The sequence below is a fragment of the Schistocerca nitens genome, chromosome 5 (assembly GCF_023898315.1).
Source record: "Schistocerca nitens isolate TAMUIC-IGC-003100 chromosome 5, iqSchNite1.1, whole genome shotgun sequence".
Lineage (NCBI taxonomy): Eukaryota > Metazoa > Arthropoda > Insecta > Orthoptera > Acrididae > Schistocerca > Schistocerca nitens.
The window spans coordinates 567044385-567072100 of NC_064618.1; the positions used below are offsets into that span (position 1 = coordinate 567044385).

Sequence of the window (27716 nt, forward strand, 5' to 3'; positions counted from 1 at the left end):
CATCCGACGCCAATGCCCCACCGTAACTCTGGACATGCTTTACAGTGCTGTTCACAACATTATTCCTCGACTACAGCTGTTGTTGAAGAATTATGGCGGACATATTGAGCATTTCCTGTAAAGAACATCATCTTTACTTTGTCTTACTTTGTTATGCTAATTATTGCTATTCTGATCAGATGAAGCGCCATCTGTCGGACATTTTTTGAACGTTTGTATTTTTTGGTTCTAATAAAACCCCATGTCATTCCAAGCATGTGTGTCAATTTGTACCTCTCTATCTACATTATTCCGTGATTTATTCAGTTTTCAAATTTATACTGACTTTTTGATCACCTGGTAAATTAAGCGCGGTGGGATATTTTTATCAAACGACGAAAAGTACAGGAGAAACCTAAAAAAAGATGAATACAAGAAAGGAAATTCATCCAAATTCTCAGTTCATTCCTCTGACCCAACAAACTAAAAATCAGTCAAATCTTAATACCGATAGAACAATTGTAGAGCCGAGTAGTACTGAAATGTTCTTGGTAATGATAATAATAATAATAATAATAGTAATGACACGGCACATAATAATCACTCACTTTGCCTCAGGTAATATTATGTCATGCCACAGACAGAGGAGCAGACAGGAAGCGAGCCATTATGTCGTAAGTGGACCAGGTCGACGACACTGTCTGCCGAGTAAGGTTGGTTCTGAGCACTATGGGACTTAACATCTGTGGTCATCAGTCCCCTAGAACTTAGAACTACTTAAACCTAACTAACCTAAGGACATCACACACATCCATGCCCGAGGCAGGATTCGAACCTGCGACCGTAGCAGTCGCGCGGTTCCGGACTGCGCGCCTAGAACCTCTAGACCACCGCGGCCGGCGCCGAGTAAGGAATAGGCATTCAGCAGAAAAGAGGATAGGAAACCAAACGAAGCGAGACAAGAATTTTCGTTGTCTCGTAAGGCATGTTGCAAGAAATTGTATCTACTTTAGAAGAGCACGAAGCGAGGGTTCGACACAGCAGTTAAGAGCCTGTTAAGTGAAAGGATAACGTACTACGAATCGGGGCGTAGAATGTCAGAAGCTTGAACGTGGTAGGGAAACTAGAAAATCTGAAAAGGGAAATGCAAAGGCTCAATCTAGATATAGTAGGGGTCAGTGAAGTGAAGTGGAAGGAAGACAAGGATTTCTGGTCAGATGAGTATCGGGTAATATCAACAGCAGCAGAAAATGGTATAACAGGTGTAGGATTCGTTATGAATAGGAAGGTAGGGCAGAGGGTGTGTTACTGTGAACAGTTCAATGACCGGGTTGTTCTAATCAGAATCGACAGCAGACCAACACCGACAACGATAGTTCAGGTATACATGCCGACGTCGCAAGCTGAAGATGAACAGATAGAGAAAGTGTATGAGGATATTGAAAGGGTATTGCAGTATGTAAAGGGGGACGAAAATCTAATAGTCATGGGCGACTGGAATGCAGTTGTAGTGGAAGGAGTAGAAGAAAAGGTTACAGGAGAATATGGGCTTGGGACAAGGAATGAAAGAGGAGAAAGACTAATTGAGTTCTGTAACAAGTTTCAGCTAGTAATAGCGAATACCCTGTTCTAGAATCACAAGAGGAGGAGGTATACTTGGAAAAGGCCGGGAGATAAGGGAAGATTTCAGTTAGATTACATCATGGCCAGACAGAGATTCCGAAATCAGATACTGGATTGTAAGGTGTACCCAGGAGCAGATATAGACTCAGATCACAATATAGTAGTGATGAAGAGTAGGCTGAAGTTCAAGACATTAGTCAGGAAGAATCAATACGCAAAGAAGTGGGATACGGAAGTACTAAGGAATGACGAGATACGTTTGAAGTTCTCTAACGCTATAGATAGAGCAATAAGGAATAGCGCAGTAGGCAGTACAGTTGAAGAGGAATGGACATCTCTAAAAAGGGCCATCACAGAAGTTGGGAAGGAAACATAGGTACAAAGAAGGTAGCTCCGAAGAAACCATGGGTAACAGAAGAAATACTTCAGTTGATTGACGAAAGGAGGAAGTACAAACATGATCCTGGACAATCAGGAATACAGAAATATAAGTCGCTGAGGAATGAAATAAATAGGAAGTGCAGGGAAGCTAAGACGAAATGGCTGCAGGAAAAATGTGAAGACATCGAAAAAGATATGATTGTCGGACGGACAGACTCAGCATACAGGAAAGTCAAATCAACCTTTGGTGACATTAAAAGCAACGGTGGTAACACTAAGAGTGCAACGGGAATTTCACTGTTAAATTCAGAGGAGAGAGCAGATAGATGGAAAGAATACATTGAAAGCCTCTATGAGGGTGAAGATTTGTCTGATGTGATAGAAGAAGAAACAGGAGTCGATTTAGAAGAGATAGGGGATCCAGTATTAGAATCGGAATTTAAAAGAGCTTTGGAGGACTTACGGTCAAATAAGGCAGGAGGGATCGATAACATTCCATCAGAATTTCTAAAATCATTGGGGGAAGTGGCAACAAAACGACTATTCACGTTGGTGTGTAGAATATATGAGTCTGGCGACATACCATCTGATTTTCGGAAAAGCATCATCCACACAATTCCGAAGACGGCAAGAGCTGAGAAGTGCGAGAATTATCGCACAATCAGCTTAACAGCTCATGCATCGAAGCTGCTTACAAGAATAATATACAGAAGAATGGAAAAGAAAATTGAGAATGCGCTAGGTGACGATCAGTTTGGCTTTAGGAAAAGTAAAGGTTCGAGAGAGGGAATTCTGACGTTACGGCTAATAATGGAAGCAAGGCTAAAGAAAAATCAAGACACTTTCATAGGATTTGTCGACCTGGAAAAAGCGTTCGACAATATAAAATGGTGCAAGCTGTTCGAGATTCTGAAAAAAGTAGGGGTAAGCTATAGGGAGAGCCGGATCTTATACAATATGTACAATAACCAAGAGGGAATAATAAGAGTGGACGATCAAGAACGAAGTGCTCGTATTAAGAATGGTGTAAGACAAGGCTGTAGCCTTTCGCCCCTACTCTTCAATCTGTACATCGAGGAAGCAATGATAGAAATAAAAGAAAGGTTCAGGAGTGGAATTAAAATACAAGGTGAAAGGATATCAATGATACGATTCACTGATGACATTGCTATCCTGAGTGAAAGTGAAGAAGAATTAAATGATCTGCTGAACGGAATGAACAGTCAAAAGAGTACACAGTATGGTTTGAGAGTAAATCGGAGAAAGACGAAGGTAATGAGAAGTAGTAGAAATGAGAACAGCGAGAAACTTAACATTAGGATTGATGGTCACGAAGTCAATGAAGTTAAGGAATTCTGCTACCTGGGCAGTAAAATAACCAATGATGGACGGAGCAAGGAGGAAATCAAAAGCAGACTCGCTATGGCAAAGAAGGCATTTCTGGCCAAGAGAAGTCTACTAATATCAAATACCGGCCTTAATTTGAAGAAGACATTTCTGAGGATGTACGTCTGGAGTACAGGATTGTATGGTAGGGAAACATGGACTGTGGGAAAACCGGAACAGAAGAGAATCGAAGCATTTGAGATGTGGTGCTATAGACGAATGTTGAAAATTAGGTGGACTGATAAGGTAAGGAATGAGGAGGTTCTACGCAGAATCGGAGAGGAAAGGAACATGTGGAAAACACTGATAAGGAGAAGGGACAGGATGATAGGACATCTGCTAAGACATGAGGGAATGACTTCCATGGTACTAGAGGGAGCTGTAGAGGGCAAAAACTGTAGAGGAAGACAGAGACTGGAATACGTCAAGCAAATAATTGAGGACGTAGGTTGCAAGTGCTACTCTGAGATGAAGAGGTTAGCACAGGAAAGGAATTCGTGGCGGGCCGCATCAAACCAGTCAGTAGACTGATGACAAAAAAAAAGTGTATGTTACAGAATAAAGAGGGCACGTTCGATCATAAAGAACCGAGCTTTGCGTCATAGCGTCCCTTTAAATAATAGCGCTCGATTTCATGATTACGATACTGCAATGAATCTATGTCGTAGATGCTTCAGCACACTCTGTGAACTAGGCTTTCACTTGATGAACTTCATGCTGCTCGCTGCCTACCATCTACTGATGGAGAAATTTGCAGTCTTCCGACAATACCACATCGCAGAAAGCTGCCAATACTGGACTTCACGTGGAAGCTGGCACAGGGCCTCTTGGAGTCCACGTTCCTGTTCAACGCACAGGTGCCTTTAAGTGCTTAAAAATTCCATGGGTTGGGAGGAGATCAGCCGACCACACGACTGCCGACACCACGTACATCGCGGATGATCGTGTACACTTCGCAGCATGCACGAGAACCATTTCGCGCTGGGCAATTGCATCGCTGCCAGGGTCGCTTACATTACCTCTTGGGCGTGCAGACGCTGAGCCGACTCGACGAACGTCAGCTAGAATCCAACATACAGCTGAAATGTCAGCAGCCAAGGTAACTGCAGAAGAAGACGACTTGTAAACATTATGAACAAATACACACATCAAAAAAGTTTTGAGTCACCTCGGTTCTGAGAGTCCCGGAACCTGTACAGAAAACTGGAATAGGGATCAACATAAACATCATTTCCGCCCTTTTTATTGCTCATGAAAAACACACATTGGGTGGTACACCACCGTACAGCGAGATCTTCGGAGTTGGTGGTCCAGATTGCTGTACACACCGGTACCTGTAACACCCAGTAGCACGTCCTCTTGCATTGATGCATGCCTGTATTCGTCATGGCATACTATGCACAAGTTCATCAATGCACTGTTAGTCCAGATTGTCCCACACCTCAACGGCGATTCGGCTTAGATCCCTCAGAGTGGTTGGTGGGTCACGTCGTCCATAAACAGCCCTTTTCAATCTATCCCAGGCATGCGCGATAGGGTTCTTGTCTGGAGGACATGCTGGCCACTCTAGTCGAGCGATTTCGTTATCCTGAAGGAAGTCATTCACAAGATGTGCATGATGAGGGCGCGAATTGTCGTCCATGAAGACGAATGCCTCGCCAATATGCTGCCGATATGGTTGCACTATCGATCGGGGGACGGCATTCACATATCGTATAGTCGTTACGGCGCCTTCCATGACCACCAGCGGCGTACGTCGGGCCTACATAATGCCACCCCAAAACAGCAGGGAACCTCCACCTTGCTGCACTCGCTGGACGGTGTGCCCAAGGCGTTCAGCCTGACCGGGTTGCCTCCAACCACGTCTCCGACGATTGTTTGTTTGAAGGCATATGCGAAACTCATCGGTGAAGAGAACGTGATGCCAGTCCTAAGCGGTCCATTCGACATGTTGTTGGGCCAATCTTTACCGCGCTGCATGGTGTCATGGTTGCAAATATGGACCTCGTCATGGACATCGGGAGTGAAGTTGCGCATCATGTAGCCTATTGCACACAGTTTGAGTCGTAACACGGCGTCCTGTGGCTGCACGAAAAGCATTATTCAACAAGGTGGCGTTGCTGTCAGGGTTCCTCCGAGCCATAATCGGTAGGCAGAGGTCATCCACTGCAGTAGGAGCCCTTGGGCGGCCTGAGCGAGGCATGTTATCGATACTTCCTGTATCTCTGTATCTCCTCCATGTCTGAACAACATCGCTTTGGTTCACTCCGAGACATCTGGACACTTCCCTTGTTGAGAGCTCTTCCTGGCACAGAGTAATAATGCGGACGCGATCGGACCGCGGTATTGACCGTCTAGGCATGGTGAACTACAGACAACATGAGCCGTGTAGCTGATTTCTGATGGAATGACTGGAACTGATCGGCTGTCGGACCCCCTCCATCTAATAGGTGCTGCTCATGCATGGTTGTTTACATCTTTGGGCGGGTTTAGTGACATCTCTGAACAGTCAAAGGGACTGTGTCTGTGTACAATATCCGCAGTCAACGTCTATCTTCATTTCTGGTAACCGGGGTGATGCAAAACATTTTTTAATATGTGTAACTAAGCTCTAATAACGTTCTACTTGCGTCGTTGACGCTTCACGGGTTCCCAACAGCTCTCCTGATTTCACGAAGAGGTGCCTCCTCTCGGTCCTCCGTCATAATAATAATAATAATAATGGTTCAAATGGTTCAAATGGCTCTGAGCACTATGGGACTTAACATCTGTGGTCATCAGTCCCCTAGAACTTAGAACTACTTAAACCTAACTAACCTAAGGACATCACACACACCCTTGCCCGAGGCCGGATTCGAACCTGCGACCATAGCAGTCGCGCGATTCCTGACTGAAGCGCCTAGAACCGCTCGGCCACCGCGGCCGGCAATAATAATAATAATAATAATATTAATAATATTGATATGTACATATGCTGTTGGTTTTAAATTGCTAATAATGGAAAGGCAATGTGGCTATGGCCTTTTGTAAGCAGCCATTTAAACATTCGGCTGGTTAATTTGGAAGAAGAAGGTCGAGAGTCCCAATCAGGATGTCTGGATGCGTACTGAGCACCCTGAGCCAATCACCGCACATTTGTTTGTGGTATACTTTTGTGCGAGTAGATCTACAGTACGTAAAAGCCTTAATCTTCAAGGCAAGGATAAATTTCATGAATTACTTTCACTTACTAAGTTGTAATATCACCGGGCATGTTTGAGTGTACTGTACATATTTTTCCGTGTGAATAGAAGAAGTACGTTCTCTGCTACATGCAGTTTGTGACTGACCGTCTTCACTTCTCATAGAAGCATTCTGAATCAGTATTTTTAGACTGTGCAATAGGATGTGCATCCCACATGAAAATCGCGGCACTGTCTTGTTTTCTTTGAATGGACGAGGATGTTACTTGTAAAAGAAGGTGCGAGAGTAGATATACTATTATTTCATTGTAGAATCCAAAGCTTGTAAACTATTGACCAAGTTGAGCTTCGTGGGAACAGCATAGTAATACACTCCCGGTCTGGAAACATCCTCTATGCTGGACTTGAGTTCACTAAACATGTAATTCTTCCCACATAAAGGAATGCATTTTTGCAGCTCCCAGAGTGACTGACAAGACACTTAAACTGTTATCGTACCTGACGATGAATGGATGAGCTGCTTCACGTTCAGAAGATGTACTTACTGATGTACCATAATCGATTCCGAAATATGTGTCTTAGGGCGGAGTCCTCTGGCCACGAAATCGATTGCAGTTGATGTGGAAAGCATTACATCTACACCTACGTAGATACTCATCAAGCCACCGTACGGTGCGTGGCGGAGGGTACGCTGTACCACTACTAGTCATTCCTTTCCTGTTACACTCGCAAATACAACGAGGGAAAAACAACTGTCTACATGCCTCCGTATGAGTCCTAATTTCTCGAATCTTCTCTTCGTGGTCCTTACGCGCAATATATGTTGGCGGCAGTAGAATCGTTCGGCAGCCATCTTGAAGTGGCAGTTCTCGAAATTTTCTCAATAGTGTTCATCGAAAAGAACGTCGCCTTCTATCCAGAGATTCCCGTTTGAGTTCCCGAAGCATCTCTGTAACACGTGTTCTTCAAACCAACCGGTAACAAATCTAGCAGCCCGTCTGTAAACGGCATCGATGTCATCCTTCAATCCGATGTGTTACGGATCCCAAACACTCGACCAGTACTTTAGAATAGGTAGCGCCCGTGTCCTATATGCGGTCTCCTTCACAGGTGAACAACTCTTTCATAAGATTCTCCCAGTAGGCCGAAGTCAACCATTTGCCTTCCGTACCACGGTTCTTACGTGCTCATTCCATCTCATGATGTTGTTGTTGTGATCTTCAATCCTGAGACTAGTTTGATGCAGCTCTCCATGCTACTCTATCCTGTGCAAGCTGCTTCATCTCCCAGTACGTACTGCAGCCTATATCCTTCTGAATCTGTTTAGTGTATTCATCTCTTGGTCTCCCTCTACAATTTTTACCCTCCACGCTGCCCTCCAATACTACACTGGTTATCCCTTGATGCCTCAGAACATATTCTACCAACTGATCCCTTCTTCTAGTCAAGTTGTGCCACAAACTCCTCTTCTCCCCAATTCTATTCAATACCTCCTCATTAGTTATGTGATGTACCCATCTAATCTTCAGAATTCTTATGTAGCACCACATTTCGAAAGCTTCTATTCTCTTCTTGTCCAAACTATTTATCGTACATGTTTCACTTCCATACATGGCTACACTCCACACAAATACTTTCAGAAACGACTTCCTGTTACTTAAATGCATAATCGATGTTAACAAATTTCTCTTCTTCAGAAACACTTTCCTTGCCATTGCCAGTCTACATTTGATATCCTCTCTACTTCGACCATCATCGGTTATTTTGCTCCCCAAATAGCAAAACTCCTTTACTACTTTAAGTGTCTCATTTCCTAATCTAATTCCCACAGCATCATCCGAGTTAACTCGACTACATTTCGTTATCCTCTTTTTGCTTTTGTTGATGTTCATCCTATATCTTCCTTTCAAGACACCGTCCATTGCGTTCAACTGCTCTTCCAAGTCCTTTGCTGTCTCTGACAGAATTACAATGTCATAGGCGAACCTCACAGTTTTTATTTCTTCTCCATGGATTTTAATACCTACTCCTCATTTTTATTTTGTTTCCTTTACTGCTTGCTCAATATACAGATTGAATAACATTGGGGATAGGCTACAACCCTGTCTTACTCCCTTCCCAACCACTGCTTCCCTTTCATGTCGCTCGACTCTTATAACTGCCATCTGGTTTCTGTACAAATTGTAAATAGCCTTTCGCTCCCTGTATTTTACCCCTGCCACCTTCAGAATTTGAAAGAGAGTATTCCATTCAAATTCCATCTCATATCGCTTTGCAATGTTATGTCCAGATATTTAAAGGACTTGACTGTGTCGAGCTGGATACTAGTAACACTGTAACCGAACATTACAGGTTTGATTTTCCTACTCATTCGCATTCGCATTTTTTCACATTTAGGGCTAGCTGCATTTAAGCACACCACGTAGTTGTAGTAATTTGGATACAGAATTTGAAAGAGAGTATTCCATTCAAATTCCATCTAATATCGCTTTGCAATGTTATGTCCAGATATTTAAAGGACTTGACTGTGTCGAGCTGGATACTAGTAACACTGTAACCGAACATTACAGGTTTGATTTTCCTACTCATTCGCATTCGCATTTTTTCACATTTAGGGCTAGCTGCATTTAAGCACACCACGTAGTTGTAGTAATTTGGATACAGAAATGAAAAAGGAATAAAAATATAGATTTTCCACCATGAAAATGGTAGGGAATGAAAAGATGCCAAGTGAGCTAATTTACATGTAGCGCAACTGTTAACGGCTTGCAATATCTTGATAATAAAATGTCTAATTCAGTTTATGCACGAATACCTGAATGACTGCTGCTCATTCACCACAAATTCCAGATATTGAACTTTCTCGATTTCAACTGCAGTTAGAAGAGCCGAAGGACATGAAAGGGAAGCAATAGCTGAGACAGGACTGTAGGTTACTTCCACCGCTATTCAATCTTTACACTGAACAAGTAGTAAAGCAACCAAAGAAGTAATACAGATCATTTGGACGGAGCGGACAGTATCTTGAAAAGAGGCTATAAGAGGAACGTCAACAAAAGTAAAACGAGGATAATGGAACGTAGTCGAATCAAATCGGGAGATTCTCAGAGAAATTATATTAGTAGGTGTGGTTTACGATCTGGGCAGAAAAATAATCGACACTGGTCGAATTAGAATCATAGAAAAAGCAGACTGAAAACAGTAAGAAAAGCATTTCTGAAAAGGAGTAATCAGCAAACATCTTATATAAACTGAATTGTTAGGAAGCCCTTATTGAAGACGCTTATCTGGAGTGTAACCTTGCACGGAAACGAAACGTGGCCCATATAAAGTTCAGACAAGAGGAGAATAGAGCTTTTGAAATGTCTTGCTCGTGAAGAACACTGAAGATTTTGAAGACTAGACGAGTAGATCGGATAACTAATGAAGAGGTTTTGAGACCATTGGTGGAGAAAAAAGTGAGGGCTCAACCTCACAAAAAGTAGAGATTGGTTGAGAGGATACATTCCGAGGCAGCAAGGAATAATCAGTTTGATAGTGGAGGGAACTCCCCTCACTGCAATCTGGAGTACAATCTTTTATTCAATGCAGAACTCTCAAATGGTTCAAATGGCTCTAAGCACTATGGGACTTAACATCTGAGCTTAGCAGTCCCCTAGACTTAGAACTACTTAAACCTAAAAACCTAAGGACGTCACACACACCCATGCCCGAGGCAGGATTCGAACCTGCGACCGTAGCAGCAGCGCGGTTCCAGACCGAAGCGCCTAGAACCGCACGGCCACAGAGGCCGGCGCAGAATTCTCTTACACTTCTGGAAATAGTTTCCCATGATTCCGCAAAACCCCTCATTTAGCCAATTGTAGCGTAACACATCTCGCACGTGACCTTGTCACTGATGTAAAAAATAACATTTATAGAGTCTTCCTCTTCCTCTCCCCCCTCTCTCCCCGCCACCCAATAAACTTCTGTAGATGCCCATGGTTATACTGTAGTTGTCATTAGCAGTTGCACATTGTCAGTTATATTTGTATTTTTATCCACTGCGAGACAATACCGGCAAACAGCTCACAAACTGTAGTTCTATGACTGTACTCTGTTCGGCGCAATCTCTTTATAAGTAGCCTGTTTGTATGTTGGCAGCGCTGTTGACTGTGTTAATATTGCTCTCGGCAAGAGATTCTGTGGCTGGACGGACCAACAGTTAGCCAGTGGATAGGGAAGTGTATGATCATGGTATTCTTAGTGGAGACTCTGTGTTGGTAGAGCATTCATTGGAAAGTGAGATGAAATGATGTGTTTATAAGAAAATACGCAAGGAAATGTATGACGATGGATGTTTGTTTGATAATGTTTGGGCAGTGGAATTATTGACAACTGTAGAATTTTTGGAACATGAATAAGGTAAAATTTTCTAAATACTTTGTTTGCTCTTCAGCAAAATCTTTCTTTCGCTTACCTTATGCCTCCTAGTTGTTAGAGTCTATAGTAGCTAGAATATTTTTATTTAGCTGGGTGTAGCTGCTACTTGCTGTAATTGCTGTAGTTCGTGTTATGAAGATTTTCTGTGAGGTAAGTGACTTATGAAAAAGAATGGGGTTTGCACTGTTGGGACGTGACTGAAATGAGTTTAGGCAATTAACAAATTTGGAGGTACTTTAATAATTATTTAATTTCATAATTTTTGGAATTGTATTATTGTTAGGATTTTTTGCAATTCAGGGCCATTCTTTTGTGTTACTTATAGGAAGTCATGTTGTCAATGTGTAACAGTCAGATTGCGTTGGGCTTGTATACAGCGGGTAATAAATTAATAGGTTAAGTCTGAGTTGTTTTTGTCAGGGAAAATTCAGTAGATTAGTATTCAATAAAAATAATTATAGAGGTAGTTTCTTCTGGCGACCCTGCAAGATACCGCACTGTAATTTTTTGATTTCTTTGTAGTTTGAATAATTAGAGCATGATTAGAAATAAGTTATTGTTTGCTGCTAGCACGTAATTGTATGTATGGAATTTTCTTTGTAGTTGGCGTTTCTTATTTTTGTACTGTGTTTCTCCTTATTTTTGCTTTTCAAATTGTTGATGTGTGTTGTTGTGTAATCATGGCGAGTGAAAAGCGTAACACTAGGCTGCAAGGTAAATTCAGAAATGACAGTGATGACGAGCGTAGCCTGTTAGCACCACCTAGTAACGAATTGACAAATGAAACTTCCTGGCAGATTAAAACTGTGTGCCGGACCGAGACTCGAACTCAGGACCTTTGCCTTTCACCAGCAAGAGCTCTACCACTTGCCCGCAAAAGGCAAAGGTCCCGAGTTCGAGTCTCGGTCCGGCACAGAGTTTTAATCTACCAGGAAGTTTCATATCAGCGCACACTCCGCTGCAAACTGAAAATCTCATTCTCGAATTGACAAACGTTCAAGACAATAATTTGGTAATAGTGCTTAGGGACATGGACCAGACAGTAAATAGTGGCGTAGAAATTGAAACAAGCAGTGAACAGGGAACTGTTGACGATCGATCGGTCGGTAACAGTTCGCCTGACAATTGCGAAATAACGGAACAAAATCTTGCAAATACCGTAGATTCAGGTTTTGCAACGATACACTTTTCTCAATTAAGTCAAGACACACCCTTTGCTTTTAAAAATACGAATGCTGCCGATGCAAACACACTGACGAAGAACACAAAGGAACATGTTTCATGTTACTAGTGCATTGCAATCAATTCAAAAATTTGATCAAACAGACCAAAAGCTTCAAAATTTAGACATAGTGGAACAATATCAGAAACAAACACAGCAACAAATTCAAAGGTTAGACACAAATGACGAAATTAAACAAACACTTGAACAAAAACGTAAAATTTTAACCGCTGAGATACACAAAATCGAATCGAAATATCAAAACATTTCTGAAGACGTAAAAACCAAATTTGTGAGCGTTTTCAGCCTATTTTTTGCGATATGAAGACACATTACAGAACCATGAAGCAGCAATAAAAGAACTGCAGACCATTGTACACAAAAATCGCGACACCGTGCAGCCTAAAATCGACTCTGGTGCTTCTACCGATGCGGTTTCGCAACTTGTAAAAAATCAGGAAACCTTAAAGGACACAGTAGATACGATTACGACACAAATGGACATTCGAAAACGTGGCTCAGAAAAACACACGGCGGAAATCAGCACATTATCGGAAAAAGTAGCCGAACTTTCGGATCAGTTAACAAATTTATCTACGAAGGTAGATGATGATTTGAATGATACTAGTAGCGTTTACTGACACAGAAGAGTACGTGGAAATTAGGAAATTTACATATAGTCAGAAACAAATTAATACGCAACACAAAAGAGAAATACGGGAAGTACAAGATCAGTTGGCACAGGTGATACAAGAATTACAGATTTCAGAGGCTACTCGCCATCCGACACGGGAAGAGGGTTTAGAAATACGGAAAAGTCACAGGTAATAATACATGGTATTTCGGAAATCATGAAAGGAGTCGTCAGGATGCACCGAGCTCTGAGATGGAACCGCCGACACGACGTAACAATGACCGATTTGCGACTTGCCGACACGATTGACTTTGACTATAAGCTCTTCATCACAACGCGTAAATTTAAAATATTCAAGAACTCTAATAATCACATACATCCACAAGCTTGGCTTATCAATTTTCTCTTTGTTTTCCTATTAATTGGTTAGTAAAGCGTAGATTAGAATTTATGTGGAGCTATTTAGGAAATGAACCAGCTGTAAGAATGCTATCAGTTATTCGCGACTGTCACAGTGAAGGAGATTTTTATCATGCCTTCCATTATGCATACTGGTCTCTAGCTACGCAAGATGGAGTAAAACACAGTACTATAATGAAACATTTCGAACAGTTTGAATTTTCCAGCCCTGTAAAATATTTTGAAGATATGTTACACTTGTCAAACCTGTACAGCCCCTCAGAACTTATTCGCATTTGCTTAATTAAATTGCGTGAACACTTAAGACATATTATTTTGGCTGAACGTTGTAAAGATGATATCCACGCTCTCCAGGGACTTCTGCAAGAACTGAAAATCAACACAGACAATCGCATGATGCGAAAACAGGAAAACAACAACAATTGCAGGTCACATCCATCACAACTACGAGACGACAGAAACAACAACTATACACGACAAGTCTACCGTTATGACGCAAATCGTGACCAAAATAGACACCACTCATATGACAACCACTGGCAGAATAACAATAATTACAGAGACAGATCACATTTCTGAACTAAAGATATGACAAAGACAACCGTAGAAAGAGACAACATGGGAACCAGAATAATTATTAAGGGAGACCCAATGACTTCAGACGCAACAGTCTACCCCATAATTACGATTCAGGGAGCAATTCTCCACCACTTAATCGACAAGAAAGAAACTGCAGAAATTACCGACAAGACGAAAGACGCTATAGTCATGACACAGACCTGAATTTAATCAGAATTGGCGTGACTGAAATAGGGCAGGGCCCTTTCGACAAGTTGAAATTGTAGAGATTAAACCTCCAAATCCCAGTAACGACGCGCGACAACAAAGAGATAATAGACAATGACTTGCACCGCAGGCAGCTATAAAACGTACTTATGAGGCTGTCGACGTAGCTAGCATGACTATCAACTATGTGAAAATGGAAGACAGGGACATTTTACTCCAGGAACGTGACATGAAACAGAACAACACTGCATATCCTGTATTTCACATCACAACGAATGACATAAAATTTACGGCAGTACTTGACTCCAGCAGTCCTATATCGACAATTAGTGAAACAGCTTTCAGTAAATGCTACACACTTCCTTTATGTAAAATTAAATTACAAGGTGCAGTTTTTCGAAAAAAAGTGTAGATGTAAGCCAACAGACTAGCTTAGAATTCTTTTGTCAAAGCCAGAGATTTATTATGAGTTTTCTTATTGTTCCATTACTGGCGACGGAGGCTGTGTTAGGTGCAGGTTTTTTGAATGAGTATAAAGCAATTTTAAACTTTCACGTCGCTGAAATAAGTTTAGAGAAAGAAGGCAAGTCATTAGCTTTGAAATTTGAAGATTGGCTTTCAAACTATGAAGAAGAAATCAGTCGGCTTTACCTTTTAAAAGATAGCAGTTTGGAAATTTTGATGGAATTTGTCACTAGCGATCACTTTGCAAGTACTGACAGGGATGATTTGATGATGTATTAGATACTAACGTTTTAATTCAGGAACAATTGAGAACTGTAATGACACTGATGGGAAGGACCTTTTTGACATTTTACAATCACATTCCACAGTTTTTACTCACAAAACAAGAACAATTAAAGGAGTTCATTACAAATTTCGTGTTCTAGAGCATACAAAATTTTTCGTCAGATTATATTCCAGAACCTTACAGGGACACTGTTTGAACAGAAATACAATCTATGCCTGATGAGGGCATTTCACAAATTTCGTTTCTCTCTTTCTGGTATTGATGTAAAAGTTTATAGTGATCATCGAGCATTGCAATTTCTTATGTCTTCAAAATTGGATCATGACAGGTAGAAACGTTGGGCATTATTATTTCTGTAAGAATTCTGCTCCACAATGGTCTACATTCCTGGCATGGCATTGTTGTGGACGCACTTTCACGTGTACCGGCCAGTCTTGAAAAAAGCAACACAGAAGCTAACCTTGAGAAAAATTTCAGTATCCTTACATTCAAAATGTAGCTTTTGAAAACTTCGTCACTGCATCTTTAAAGGACATTGCTCATGAGCAAGAAAAGGATCCGATTTGGAAAGATATTAAAAGTAAATGGCATGAAAAGACACACAAGCAGATTCGTCATTATTATCTGATTAGAAATAAAATACTCTTCAAACATTACACTGTTGATGACAAGCTATGGGTGCTTTGTATTCCTGACGATTTTGTTAATAAGCTCATCTGGTACTTTCATTTCAGCTACGCTCATGTTGGTCCACGAAAATGTTGTCATATACTTCGGACGACTTGTTATTTTGACAACATGGGAAACAGAGTTAGTTGCTAACTTTGCCAAAACGCTAAACCGTCTACCATCTCAGATCGTGCTCCATTGTTTTCTATTATTCCTACCAGATTAAAAGAATTAGCTGCAGTTGATCATTTGGGTTTTTCGTAAGTTTTCGTCACTGTTGAACTTCCTTCAAAATTTATTTCATTTGCACCTTTTGTAAAGCCACTGGACGTTCTGTATTTTGGTTTACTTGAAACGACATAGTTTCATCCTTTACGCTGATCTCTTCGAGAACTTTTTTGCTGTCTGGGCAGACTATTGTCGCATTAATAACACGTATCATGAAGTCTTTGTCCAAAAATGCTATTTTCTCTTTTGCAGTTTATTATCTACCACAAAATCAACTTTAATTGGTGCATTATCATTTTTACTCCGTGTGGAAATAACACCGTGTTGCTTCTTCTGCTGAACCCTAATTTGGAAATTCTTTTGTGTTCTCCTTTCTTATCAAAGTTCTCTACTACTCAGTACTTTTTCCGTTAAAATCCAGTTTGAGACTGTACTGCGATGTCTTCGTTGCAAATTATGTGCAGTACGCAACTGCAGTTGGAACAATGCGCACCGACTATAGTAAAAAATTCTCTTGTATTTTAATTTTAAGGTGGCTTAATTTGGCCGAAACTGGTTACCGTAGAAAAAACCTAATACAAACTTGTGTTTTTTTCTTAAAACTTAGTTAAATAAATTAATCTAGGTATCCACCATTAAGTAACTTATTTTAAAGGGCAATGGAAACTAAATTAAAATTAATGATCACCAAGAGAAACGTACCCTGGAGATAGTTTCAAGGCTCCAGATGTCACGCACACTTGCCTTGGTGACATGTGCAGCGGTCACGTTCTTCAAATCAACTAAAAAGATGTAACCAACAGAGTAGTCAAAGGACAGAATGAACTCTACCGCCATCAACATGGCCTTTATAGCCTGCGGCAAGTTCAGGATTGAAGCATCGGGGGTTATGTTCAAGAGGTAGCTGACACGGTTGCAGTCTTCCGTCATGCGTGGAACTGTGAGCACAGTCCTGCAAATGAAAAGTGAAAGAATTTACTGACATGGAAGCCATATGTGTGAAACCCAATCCTTCTAAAACGAAAACAGATTGTTATACAGATATTTTATATAGTATTAAATTAACTACCACTGTTTAACTCGCAAATGATAAATCAAGCTGTCTTAGATTTCAAAACAACTGCACTCATCCACTGTCCTCCTGCCAAAAGTCGGCAGAGTGGTACTTTGTTAACCCATTGAACTACTAATATTTTTTCTCACAGTCGATGCTTTATTCATTATTTAAATTTATAGGGATCAGAAAATTTTGCCTTAAACATTTTGTTTCAAAATTATAAAATTTTTTGATAGGAATTCTTTATAAAACTATCCTTACTATCTATTGAAGTGATGGGGAGTGAAGATAAAAATGTTTTTAAATTTTATGTTGGTGTGGTATACCCAAAAAAATACGGGTAAGTACAAAGAAACTAGACGTTTCTCACACTCATACAGTCTATAACTTTTCGTTTTCCTGTATTTGCACACTATACAACTTCTGGAGGGTGTTTTCGTGACGGAATTCGGGAGGGGGGAATTTTTTTTTATTCGTGTCAGAAGCACCATGGATACAGGAATATAAAAAAATGAATATAAAAAAATGAATGAATAGCACACAGAAAAAAAATAATTAGAGGCATATGAAAATATATATAAATATATATACAAATATGTGTGCACAGAAACAAAATGTTATAGGCATTTGGCCCATAAGCGGGCTACGTCGACAGCATTTGGGGTTGCCAACATCAGATCCTCTAAAGTGCAGTGTGAAGGACATTCAGGGCAGTTATACATGTGCTGGGTCGTCTGCACCTCTCCACAGTCGCAGAGATTAGATGTAGTAGAATATCCCCACTTCAGAAGGTTATCTCTTGACCGTGCAGTGTTGGTGCGTAGCCTATTTAATGATCTCCAGACCACCCAGTCCTCATCGTAACCTGGTGCCAATTCTTCCTTTGGTTCCATCCAGTGCCCTTCTCCCTACCGCTTCCATCTCTCCACCCTAGATCCAGGTTGGTCGCTAAAATCTTCGGTTGCTCTGAGAAAACTGCGTCTAGATTTCAAGCGTTTGGTGGCTGGCTGAGTTTTGTGGAGGGGGTGGCTCTCTGCCATCTCAGCCCTCGCTCTTTCACTATAGGCTGCCGCTTCTCTTCGCACTGCAGGAGGTGCAATCCCAGCAAGATGGTAGAGCATGTCTGTTGGCGTCGGATTCAGACATCCAGTGACGAGCCTGCAGGTCTCGTTCAGAGCAATGTCGACCTGTTTAGCGTGGGCAGAGTTGTACCAGACACTGCTTGCATATTCGCCTGCTGGGAAGCAAACTGCTAGTGCTGTGGTCCTCACTACCTCTGGCTTTGCGCCCCAGGAGGAGTTCGTTATTTTCCGAAGAATATTATTTCTGCCGCTCACCTTCATTTTGGTGTTAATACAGTGCTGTTTATACGTCAGAGCCCTGTCTAGGGTTACTCCTAGGTATTTGGGGTAAACGCAGTGTTCGAGGAGTGTGTCCTTCCAGAAGACACGCAGCTTACGGGATGCCTGCTTGTTACGAAGATGGAAGGCGCGAACTTGTGTTTTGCTACGGTTCGGCTTGAGTTGATTATCGGCGTAGTACTGACAGAGCATGTCTAGCGCATCCGTGAGCTTTGTCTCAACGTCCTCAAAGGAGTCACCCTGTACGGCCATAGCACGGTCATCGGCGTAGATATAGTTTTCCGTACCAGCTGGCAGTGGTTGATCGTTGGTGCAAATGTTAAAAAGTAAGGGTGCCAGTACGCTGCCCTGAGGGAGACCATTTTTCTGGGCCCGCCACCTGCTATGCATCCCTTGGAATTCCACAGAGAACCTACGGTTCTCTAACAGACTTCTAACTGTGGATGTGAATTTAAAGTCTCTGGTAATGGCATACAGCTTCTTCATTAGCAGATGTAAGTTGACGGTGTCATATGCGGCTGTCAAGTCTATAAAGGCGACACCGGTTATTTTCCGGTTCTCATAGCCGTCTTCAATTAGCTGCGTGAGTTTAATTACCTGAGAAGTAGTGCTTTTCCCTGGGCGGAAACCTGCTTGTTGGGGGATTAGGTAGGGTTCTATGGCACTGGAGAGGCGATCCTGGAGTATTCTTTCAAAGATTTTAAAGATATGGCAGAGAAGTGATACGGGTCGGAAATTTCTGGGGTCATCAGCATTTTTGCCTGATTTTAAAATGGCAATAACTTTAGCCTTCCTCCAGATTGCGGGAATCTGACCTGTTTCCATGCAATTGTTAAACAGTTTCAGTAGCCATTGTTTAACGTTGGGACCAAAGTGTTTAATCTGTTCAACAAAAATCCCGTCCAGGCCCGGGGCCTTCCTTAGCTTGCATTTCGCTATGGCTTTGTCCAGATCTGCCATTGTGAGAGGGGTGGCCAGAGTTGAATTTTCTTGGTGTTCAATCCTGTCTATTTTGGTCTCCGACTTCCTGATTTTGGTGTCGGGTTTCCCATTCTTGAGAAGCTGGTGGGCTATTTGGTCGGCTGTGACGGGAGCATGTCCTGGAGAGGAAGTCGGATCATTGTTGAGACGTTTAAGGAGTGTCCAGGCTTTCTGACTGCTCCTTTTCATGTCGAATTCCTCTATTGTCCTCAGCCATTTCTCTCTCCTGGTTTTAGCTAGTGACTCGGTTAGCTGCTCGCCCGCAGTGATAGTTTCCGCGGATAGAGGGTTTGCGTCAAACAGTGTCAGGTATTGCTGCAACTGATCCTCTAATTCTGGCGTAAGGCCTTCAACATAATTGCTTCTGCATCCTCTAGGGATCGATTGCTTAGAACACCACTGCACAGCCTTCACGAAATTGTCATAGAATCTTGGTTCAGGTGGTAGGTTGTTTACAGAATCTTCCATGGGGTTTTGAAAGGTTGACCATTCTGCTTTCTTAAAATTGTACCTACGGCGAAAAGGTACGCTATGGGGTTTAACAACAGATGTGATCTGGCACATTATTGGACGGTGCTGGGTGTTTGGTATTGGTGAGCAAACTCCTTTTGAGCATTGGGACGTTACTTGATGGCTAACGAAGATGAGGTCCGGGTTATAACCTCTCCCCCATCTGACACTGTTGTAGGAAGCAGGCAGTTTATTGTCATGTATCAGTTTTAGGTTGTTTAGCTCGGCCCAGCAGATCACAGCCGTGCCATTGTCGTCGTCTTCTTGGTAGCCCCACTGCGTACTGTGGCTGTTGAAATCACCGATTACAAAATTAATTCTGTCTTTATTAAAATTGTTTACGTTGGAGCTGGAAAAGTCCACAGTTGGTGGTTTGTACACTGAAGTAACAGTGCAGTCACTAAGTTCAATGGTTAGCACTTCAGTATCATTGATGTCGTTTATACTGCTTGAAAGGATCTGTATGTTTGGCCTGGTAAAGATTGCGCTGCCATACTGTCGGTGTGGCCTTTCAGCTACTAGTCGCATGCCGTTTATCTTGGGTCTTTTGAGTGTGCTATCTCTGTGAGTTTCTTGTAGACACAGGACGTCACATTTCTCTTTCTGACAGAGGTCTTGTAGTAGACGTTCTTTGCATGCAGACAGGCCTTCAATATTTACAGAGATAATCGTCAGTGCTGGGCCTGATAAGGTCCTTTTCTGTAGGATTGTCATGTTGCTTCTGGAGTGAAAGGATCAGCCGGTGTACAACCGCCCAGGGGACGCCCGAGTATGTGTATTGCATTCACATACTCTTCGTGGAGGCTCCTTTCTTGTCCCCCGGGAGGGGGGAATAAATCTAACAAAACCTAAAATCGATTGCTTATAACTCGCAAAATGTCGAACCAAATCGAGTGTGTCACAGACCGCTACATAGATCGATTTCTTAGTTTCCATCTGTCAACCGAGAAGAAGAAACACTAAGAACAAGTTGTAACTGCCCGGCCTGTCTCACAACAGCCAATGTAATAATGCACTTGAAACGAGTGACCGGCTGTGGGCTGGTTGTGTAAACCAATCGGTTGAATGGCAACCGAGCATGTAATAAAGGCTCTATAATTGGGACTGCTCCTTCAGTTTCACTCTGGAACTGAATACGATTCCTGGCCACCTGTTCCCACGATCCAATGTGTGCTTTGGAATGTCTGACAATTATTACATGAAACGTTTCCAAATCTGTGCAATGCACTTTCTGTGGACACCTTTCAGTTGATGGAATGTTCTTACACACAGTTTGCCACTATGCACTTAAGTTTTTTACTTTATTATCAAAGGAATTCTTGCCTGCCATTAACGACTGTCGAAAGCTACAGCAAAACTATAACAAATTACTCTCATTGTGGCAGCAAAGCTGTAATATTTGACATCAATGTGGTGTGTGTCCATCCTTAGTCATTATGAGAGCTTAAACTCTGATGGAGATACTCTCTGATGGAGATACTTTGAATGAGAGTGTCTAAAGTCTGTGGAGAAAGACAAGCCCGTTCTTCCTCAAGGCAAGAAACCGGATAGGCTAGTAAGGTAGGACACTGGGATCTGGAGCGAAGTCAACGTTCTAATGCACCCCAAAGGAGTTCCACCAGGTTCAGGTCAGGAGTCTTAGGAGGGCAGTCCTTTTCAGGGTGGTTGTTGTTCACAAATCATTGCCTCATCCTCTTCAGTGACCGTCTGTCACGATCACTCAACAGGCACTTTCGTTCCCGTTCTCACTTAGCGAATGATAGTTTTCCACTTGCACGAAATTTCCGATACGGTGCCTTTTGAAACACCAAACACTTCGGCTACCTTGGTTACTGAAGCGGCTTGCTCACGTTATAGTCCACTAACACCCAAACCTCCAGATGTCAGACACTCAGATCGGTACCAAACGTTGTGTGTCGATACATTATCAAACTAAACACCGATTAAGTTTGTGCTGTGTGCTGTCGTCCAGTAGAACATGCTTAAAGGTAATTAAAAGTAGCGCCAGAACTATGGAGTATAGGCAAACCATATCTGTAATCTCTGAATACGAAGATCACTGGTAGGTTAGTTGGTAGGACGTCAGATTATCGTGCTAAAGGTCCCGATTTCGAAATCAGTCGGCTCTCAGCCGTGGTAGGCTGCGGAACTGCCCCGCGCGCAGGCCAAGCGTTCCGCGGTACTCGTGTTTAAAGACTCCACTACTACGGTACTTCATGGCGCACTCTTACGACGTGCAACGATCAAAGTAGACGTTTCAGACCGAACATCCACGACCAAGACCTTTTGAAGTTGAAAACTTCAAACGGGAGTATCTGCGTTTGAACCCCCTGGACGTGATCGGAATATATTTTACCATCACAGGAACTGTTGTATACTTCAAGATGTCGACGGAGGCGCTATGCGCTGAAGTTGTCCAACGAAACGCCGCCACACTAAAATTTAAACACTCTGATGGACACGTAGGTGCAGTGACAGTGGACCACGTGATGTGTTTGATCTCCCGTTCGAGGTGCCTCAGTAGGTGGTCATTGCCGGTTTCCAGCCACATGGAAACGTCTTGGGTCACCCAGCGGAGAGGTGGCAAAGATTTACGACCTACCCAGTGTTAAATGGCGTCTGGCAGATCAAAACTAGGCTGACGAACACCTACCTTCGTACCTGATGATTGGCCATGTGCGGGCCATTGTCATGTACAATGGCCAGCCATGAACGTGCTCCGGATGTGGCCAGGAAGCACATGTCTGGTCCGAATGTTTTTGCCGACACCGCTGGGTGAAGTAACCCCGGCATCGATGTTCATCTACGCGATGGTAGCACAGAGCGCTGCAGCGTCACTTCAGGATATGCCTGAAGTCTCGTCAACGCCACCGAACGCACCACAATACGTCAACGAAAACAGCACGGCGTCACCCCCAGCTCTGGCACCGGAAACATTCTCTCTCAGGACCGTGGCAGTCGACCCTGCTTGAACCATGGGGGTCAAACTAGTTGTCGTGCCGACTGCTGCCGTTACCCAGACGGGTGTAGCGTCGGATGATGGGCGACCACATTTGGAAACAGCGGCCGCCCTGGTAACGCAAGAAACGCCGACGGACACCCTCCGATGACGCTCTTCTTCAGATGATTTCGCGAGATGACGATCCGATGTCTGATGGTGACCTTCCATATTGCGCCCAGTCACATGGTACAACTACTTCTGACGCCTCTCCTGTGAATAATCCTGTCTCGGTTCTGAACACGAACTAAGTGTTGCCAGTACATGAGGACAACAGATCCCCAGCAGCTGTTGTCACGACGTCTGTTTCGCCCACACCGACAGTAAACGACTGTCACATGACTTCAGCGTCAGCTTCCTGGACAGATGACGTTGAAGAAGGAGCGGTTCAGACCACTAGCGTGTCCGAGCGAGAGCATCCCACAGAGGCGCCTCAGCCGGCGCCCTGCCAGTAATCGTGACAAATGCGAGAGATCCGGTGGGTCTACACCTGCAGGATGTTTCCATCACGCATTCTGCATCCACACCAGTATCGGAGAATCTTACCAAAATCTGAGCCCCTCACAAACTGGCCATGCTCTGAGGCACCATCTACAGAGGCTGATATTGCACTCCTACAGGAAGTGCTCATCACTGACTTCCAAGTGCGCCCCAGGTACACCGCCTGCGTTTCTCACGCCTCCGACACAGGTAGTGTGTCACTATCCTCCTAAGAGACGGGCTCCCTGCAGAGGATGTTGCATACCTCCCAAGTGAACGGGGTATGGGCGTGCGTGTCATTAACATCTTCGCACCATCCGGCTCGAGCCGCTGTCATGACCGGCATAAATTCTTTGCCAAGAAGGTCACACTACTCTTCACAGAGTCAAAAGACGATTTGGTGCTCGGTGGAGACCTCAACTCAAAACAAGAACTCGCCAGGGAATCCCATATCTTGAAGAACTGCCCACAATAGGAGTGGTCTACATAGTCGAAGGCCTGGCTAAAGTACGGCGATGCCAAGGCACCAGGGAGACGATGGTGACGAGCAAAGGCTATCTACATCTACATCTACATTATTACTCTGCAATTCACATTTAAGTGCTTGGCAGAGGGTTCATCGAACCACAATCATACTATCTCCCTACCATTCCACTCCCGAACAGCGCGCGGGAAAAACGAACACCTAAACCTTTCTGTTCGAGCTCTGATTTCTCTTATTTTATTTTGATGATCATTCCTACCTATGTAGGTTGTGCTCAACAAAATATTTTCGCATTCAGAAGAGAAAGTTGGTGACTGAAATTTCGTAAATAGATCTCGCCGCGACGAAAAACGTCTTTGCTTTAATGACTTCCATCCTAACTCGCGTGTCATATCTGCCACACTCTCTCCCCTATTACGTGATAATACAAAACGAGCTGCCCTTTTTTGCACCCTTTCGATGTCTCCGTCAATCCCACCTGGTAAGGATCCCACACCGCGCAGCAATATTCTAACAGAGGACGAACGAGTGTAGTGTAAGCTGTCTCTTTAGTGGACTTGTTGCATCTTCTAAGTGTCCTGCCAATGAAACGCAACCTTTGGCTCGCCTTCCCCACAATATTATCTATGTGGTCTTTCCAACTGAAGTTGTTCGTAATTTTAACACCCAGGTACTTAGTTGAATTGACAGCCTTGAGAATTGTTCTATTTATCGAGTAATCGAATTCCAACGGATTTCTTTTGGAACTCATGTGGATCACCTCAAAGTTTTCGTTATTTAGCGTCAACTGCCACCTGCCACACCATACAGCAATCTTTTCTAAATCGCTTTGCAACTGATACTGGTCTTCGGATGACCTTACTAGACGGTAAATTACAGCATCATCTGCGAACAACCTAAGAGAACTGCTCAGATGGTCACCCAGGTCATTTATAAAGATCAGGAACAGCAGAAGTCCCAGGACGCTTTCCTGGGGAACACCTGATATCACTTCAGTTTTACTCGATGATTTGCCGTCATCATGTCTCTGTAATGGCGAAGGGCCGTACAGATATTATTTTCGTCTTCTGTTACTTCTGGTTGCTGAAGGTGATGTAAGATGCGACCTTCTTGAGTCGTGATGCCAGTAGCCGCGCAAATATTTTCATATTCCTGTTCAGCATCGTGATTGGTAGATAACCATGACCACTCGTTCGTCCACGCTGTTTGTGAATGAGTATAATGATGCCCTTGAGAAAGGTGTTAGGGATCACTGTCGTTGGGGACATCAGCTCATGTGCGATGTTCGTCCATGTGGAAGCCAACAAAGAATTAAGAGTTTTGTAAAATTCGTTGGGGATACCATCACGCCCTGGGGTTGTGTTATTAGATCCCGCCTTGATAGCATCGAATACTTCACCTGTGGTCACGTATTCTTGGAGTTCATGCGCTACCTCCACAGGGAGAGTGCTTGTAGTAAGTCGTGTGATCTCTGTGATCAGTTCCATGGAATGCGGTACGGATGAATACAATCAAGCGAAATGATTGTGAAGAGCATGGCCGGTGGTTTGTCGGGTCTCATGAGGGTGGACTTCCACGTCCCTGAGGACGTGGAACAGAGCCCTGCGTCTTCGTTGTTATTCCTGGAGGAGGTGATACGTCGATGGATGTTATGAGGTATACGATTAGAGGTCTGAGATCAGACTACAGTGCCTTCCAGATGATGGTCCATGATCAAGGAGATCTCCAACTTTGTTTGGTGTACCACCATCTGCCTGGCTGGCGAAAAAGCCGTCGTCACAGTCACAAAGAACTGAGTAATAAAAGTGCAATGTATTAGTATGCCATGCCTTGGCTTCCTTACCATAGCTCATCAATATTTTATGGATGGTCGGCTTTGCGCAAGAGAGACACCAAGATGAGGTAGAGTCATAGGTGTCATGACACAGCAGCATCATGCCCATACTTCTTGGACCATATGGCGACTGTCTGGGGAGATCAGGTGAGTGACATTGAATTTCCACAGACCACGACTATGCCACACATACTGTCGGAAGAGAGTGACGCCGCAGATGTATGCTTCATGATCTGAAAAGGCCATGTCTAGACTTCAGCATGTTGGGTGCCTTCAGCAAGAGGCTGGTGAAGAAGATGTGGTCTATGCGCCGAGTGTGATGGCTCTCGATCTTCCACCATAACAGAGTCCATCAACATGAGGCAGCAAATATTAGGGAGCCAAGGAGGTGGAAATATGGGTTCTACTATGACAAGACTGCTTGGTAGCTACAACAGGAAAACACAATTACACTCCTGGAAATGGAAAAAAGAACACATTGACACCGGTGTGTCAGACCCACCATACTTGCTCCGGACACTGCGAGAGGGCTGTACAAGCAATGATCACACGCACGGCACAGCGGACACACCAGGAACCGCGGTGTTGGCCGTCGAATGGCGCTAGCTGCGCAGCATTTGTGCACCGCCGCCGTCAGTGTCAGCCAGTTTGCCGTGGCATACGGAGCTCCATCGCAGTCTTTAACACTGGTAGCATGCCGCGACAGCGTGGACGTGAACCGTATGTGCAGTTGACGGACTTTGAGCGAGGGCGTATAGTGGGCATGCGGGAGGCCGGGTGGACGTACCGCCGAATTGCTCAACACGTGGGGCGTGAGGTCTCCACAGTACATCGATGTTGTCGCCAGTGGTCGGCGGAAGGTGCACGTGCCCGTCGACCTGGGACCGGACCGCAGCGACGCACGGATGCACGCCAAGACCGTAGGATCCTACGCAGTGCCGTAGGGGACCGCACCGCCACTTCCCAGCAAATTAGGGACACTGTTGCTCCTGGGGTATCGGCGAGGACCATTCGCAACCGTCTCCATGAAGCTGGGCTACGGTCCCGCACACCGTTAGGCCGTCTTCCGCTCACGCCCCAACATCGTGCAGCCCGCCTCCAGTGGTGTCGCGACAGGCGTGAATGGAGGGACGAATGGAGACGTGTCGTCTTCAGCGATGAGAGTCGCTTCTGCCTTGGTGCCAATGATGGTCGTATGCGTGTTTGGCGCCGTGCAGGTGAGCGCCACAATCAGGACTGCATACGACCGAGGCACACAGGGCCAACACCCGGCATCATGGTGTGGGGAGCGATCTCCTACACTGGCCGTACACCACTGGTGATCGTCGAGGGGACACTGAATAGTGCACGGTACATCCAAACCGTCATCGAACCCATCGTTCTACCATTCCTAGACCGGCAAGGGAACTTGCTGTTCCAACAGGACAATGCACGTCCGCATGTATCCCGTGCCACCCAACGTGCTCTAGAAGGTGTAAGTCAACTACCCTGGCCAGCAAGATCTCCGGATCTGTCCCCCATTGAGCATGTTTGTGACTGGATGAAGCGTCGTCTCACGCGGTCTGCACGTCCAGCACGAACGCTGGTCCAACTGAGGCGCCAGGTGGAAATGGCATGGCAAGCCGTTGCACAGGACTACACCCAGCATCTCTACGATCGTCTCCATGGGAGAATAGCAGCCTGCATTGCTGCGAAAGGTGGATATACACTGTACTAGTGCCGACATTGTGCATGCTCTGTTGCCTGTGTCTATGTGCCTGTGGTTCTGTCAGTGTGATCATGTGATGTATCTGACCCCAGGAATGTGTCAATAAAGTTTCCCCTTCCTGGGACAATGAATTCACGGTGTTCTTATTTCAGTTTCCAGGAGTGTAATTAGCAGGAATACAAAATAAGAAAGTATTTATTACTTAACTTTGTTGTAGTCCATGATCTGTTGGTTGACAATTATAGAAGACGCGACTAGACTAAGCGTCTGTAGGATGACATAATTCACAAGTCACAGCTCTTGCAGTGACGAATTAATCTCTCGTAATCTTGAATGTTGAATCCGGCGAATTTGAAGACTATCTTGGCTGTCAACATGACAGAACGTAGAACTGTTTATCACTACCAACTTAGTACTGTTGACTTTACTGTAGTACTATTGCGGAACTTTACAACTGGACTACAAAGACTTGATGGCAGCAATGACTGAGCTGCAGACGATGACTGACTAACAACGGCGCTGGCTGACCACTGAGCGCGGCTACGAACTGTAGACTGGCACAACTGCACTACACTCCTGCTACACATGAAGTGGCCTAGCGGCGCTTTTTTTTCCTTTAT

The 27716-nt window shown here is 43.8% G+C and overlaps 1 protein-coding gene across 1 annotated transcript in view; it reads right to left on the reverse strand.

The window, feature by feature from the left end:
• Positions 1 to 27716, reverse strand: part of LOC126259951 (retinol-binding protein pinta-like) — a 155707-nt gene that overhangs the window by 52331 nt on the left and 75660 nt on the right. The window contains exon 4 of the mRNA XM_049957060.1: positions 16386 to 16635. Coding sequence (XP_049813017.1) covers positions 16386 to 16635 — 250 coding nt within the window. The remainder of the gene's footprint in view (positions 1 to 16385; positions 16636 to 27716) is intronic.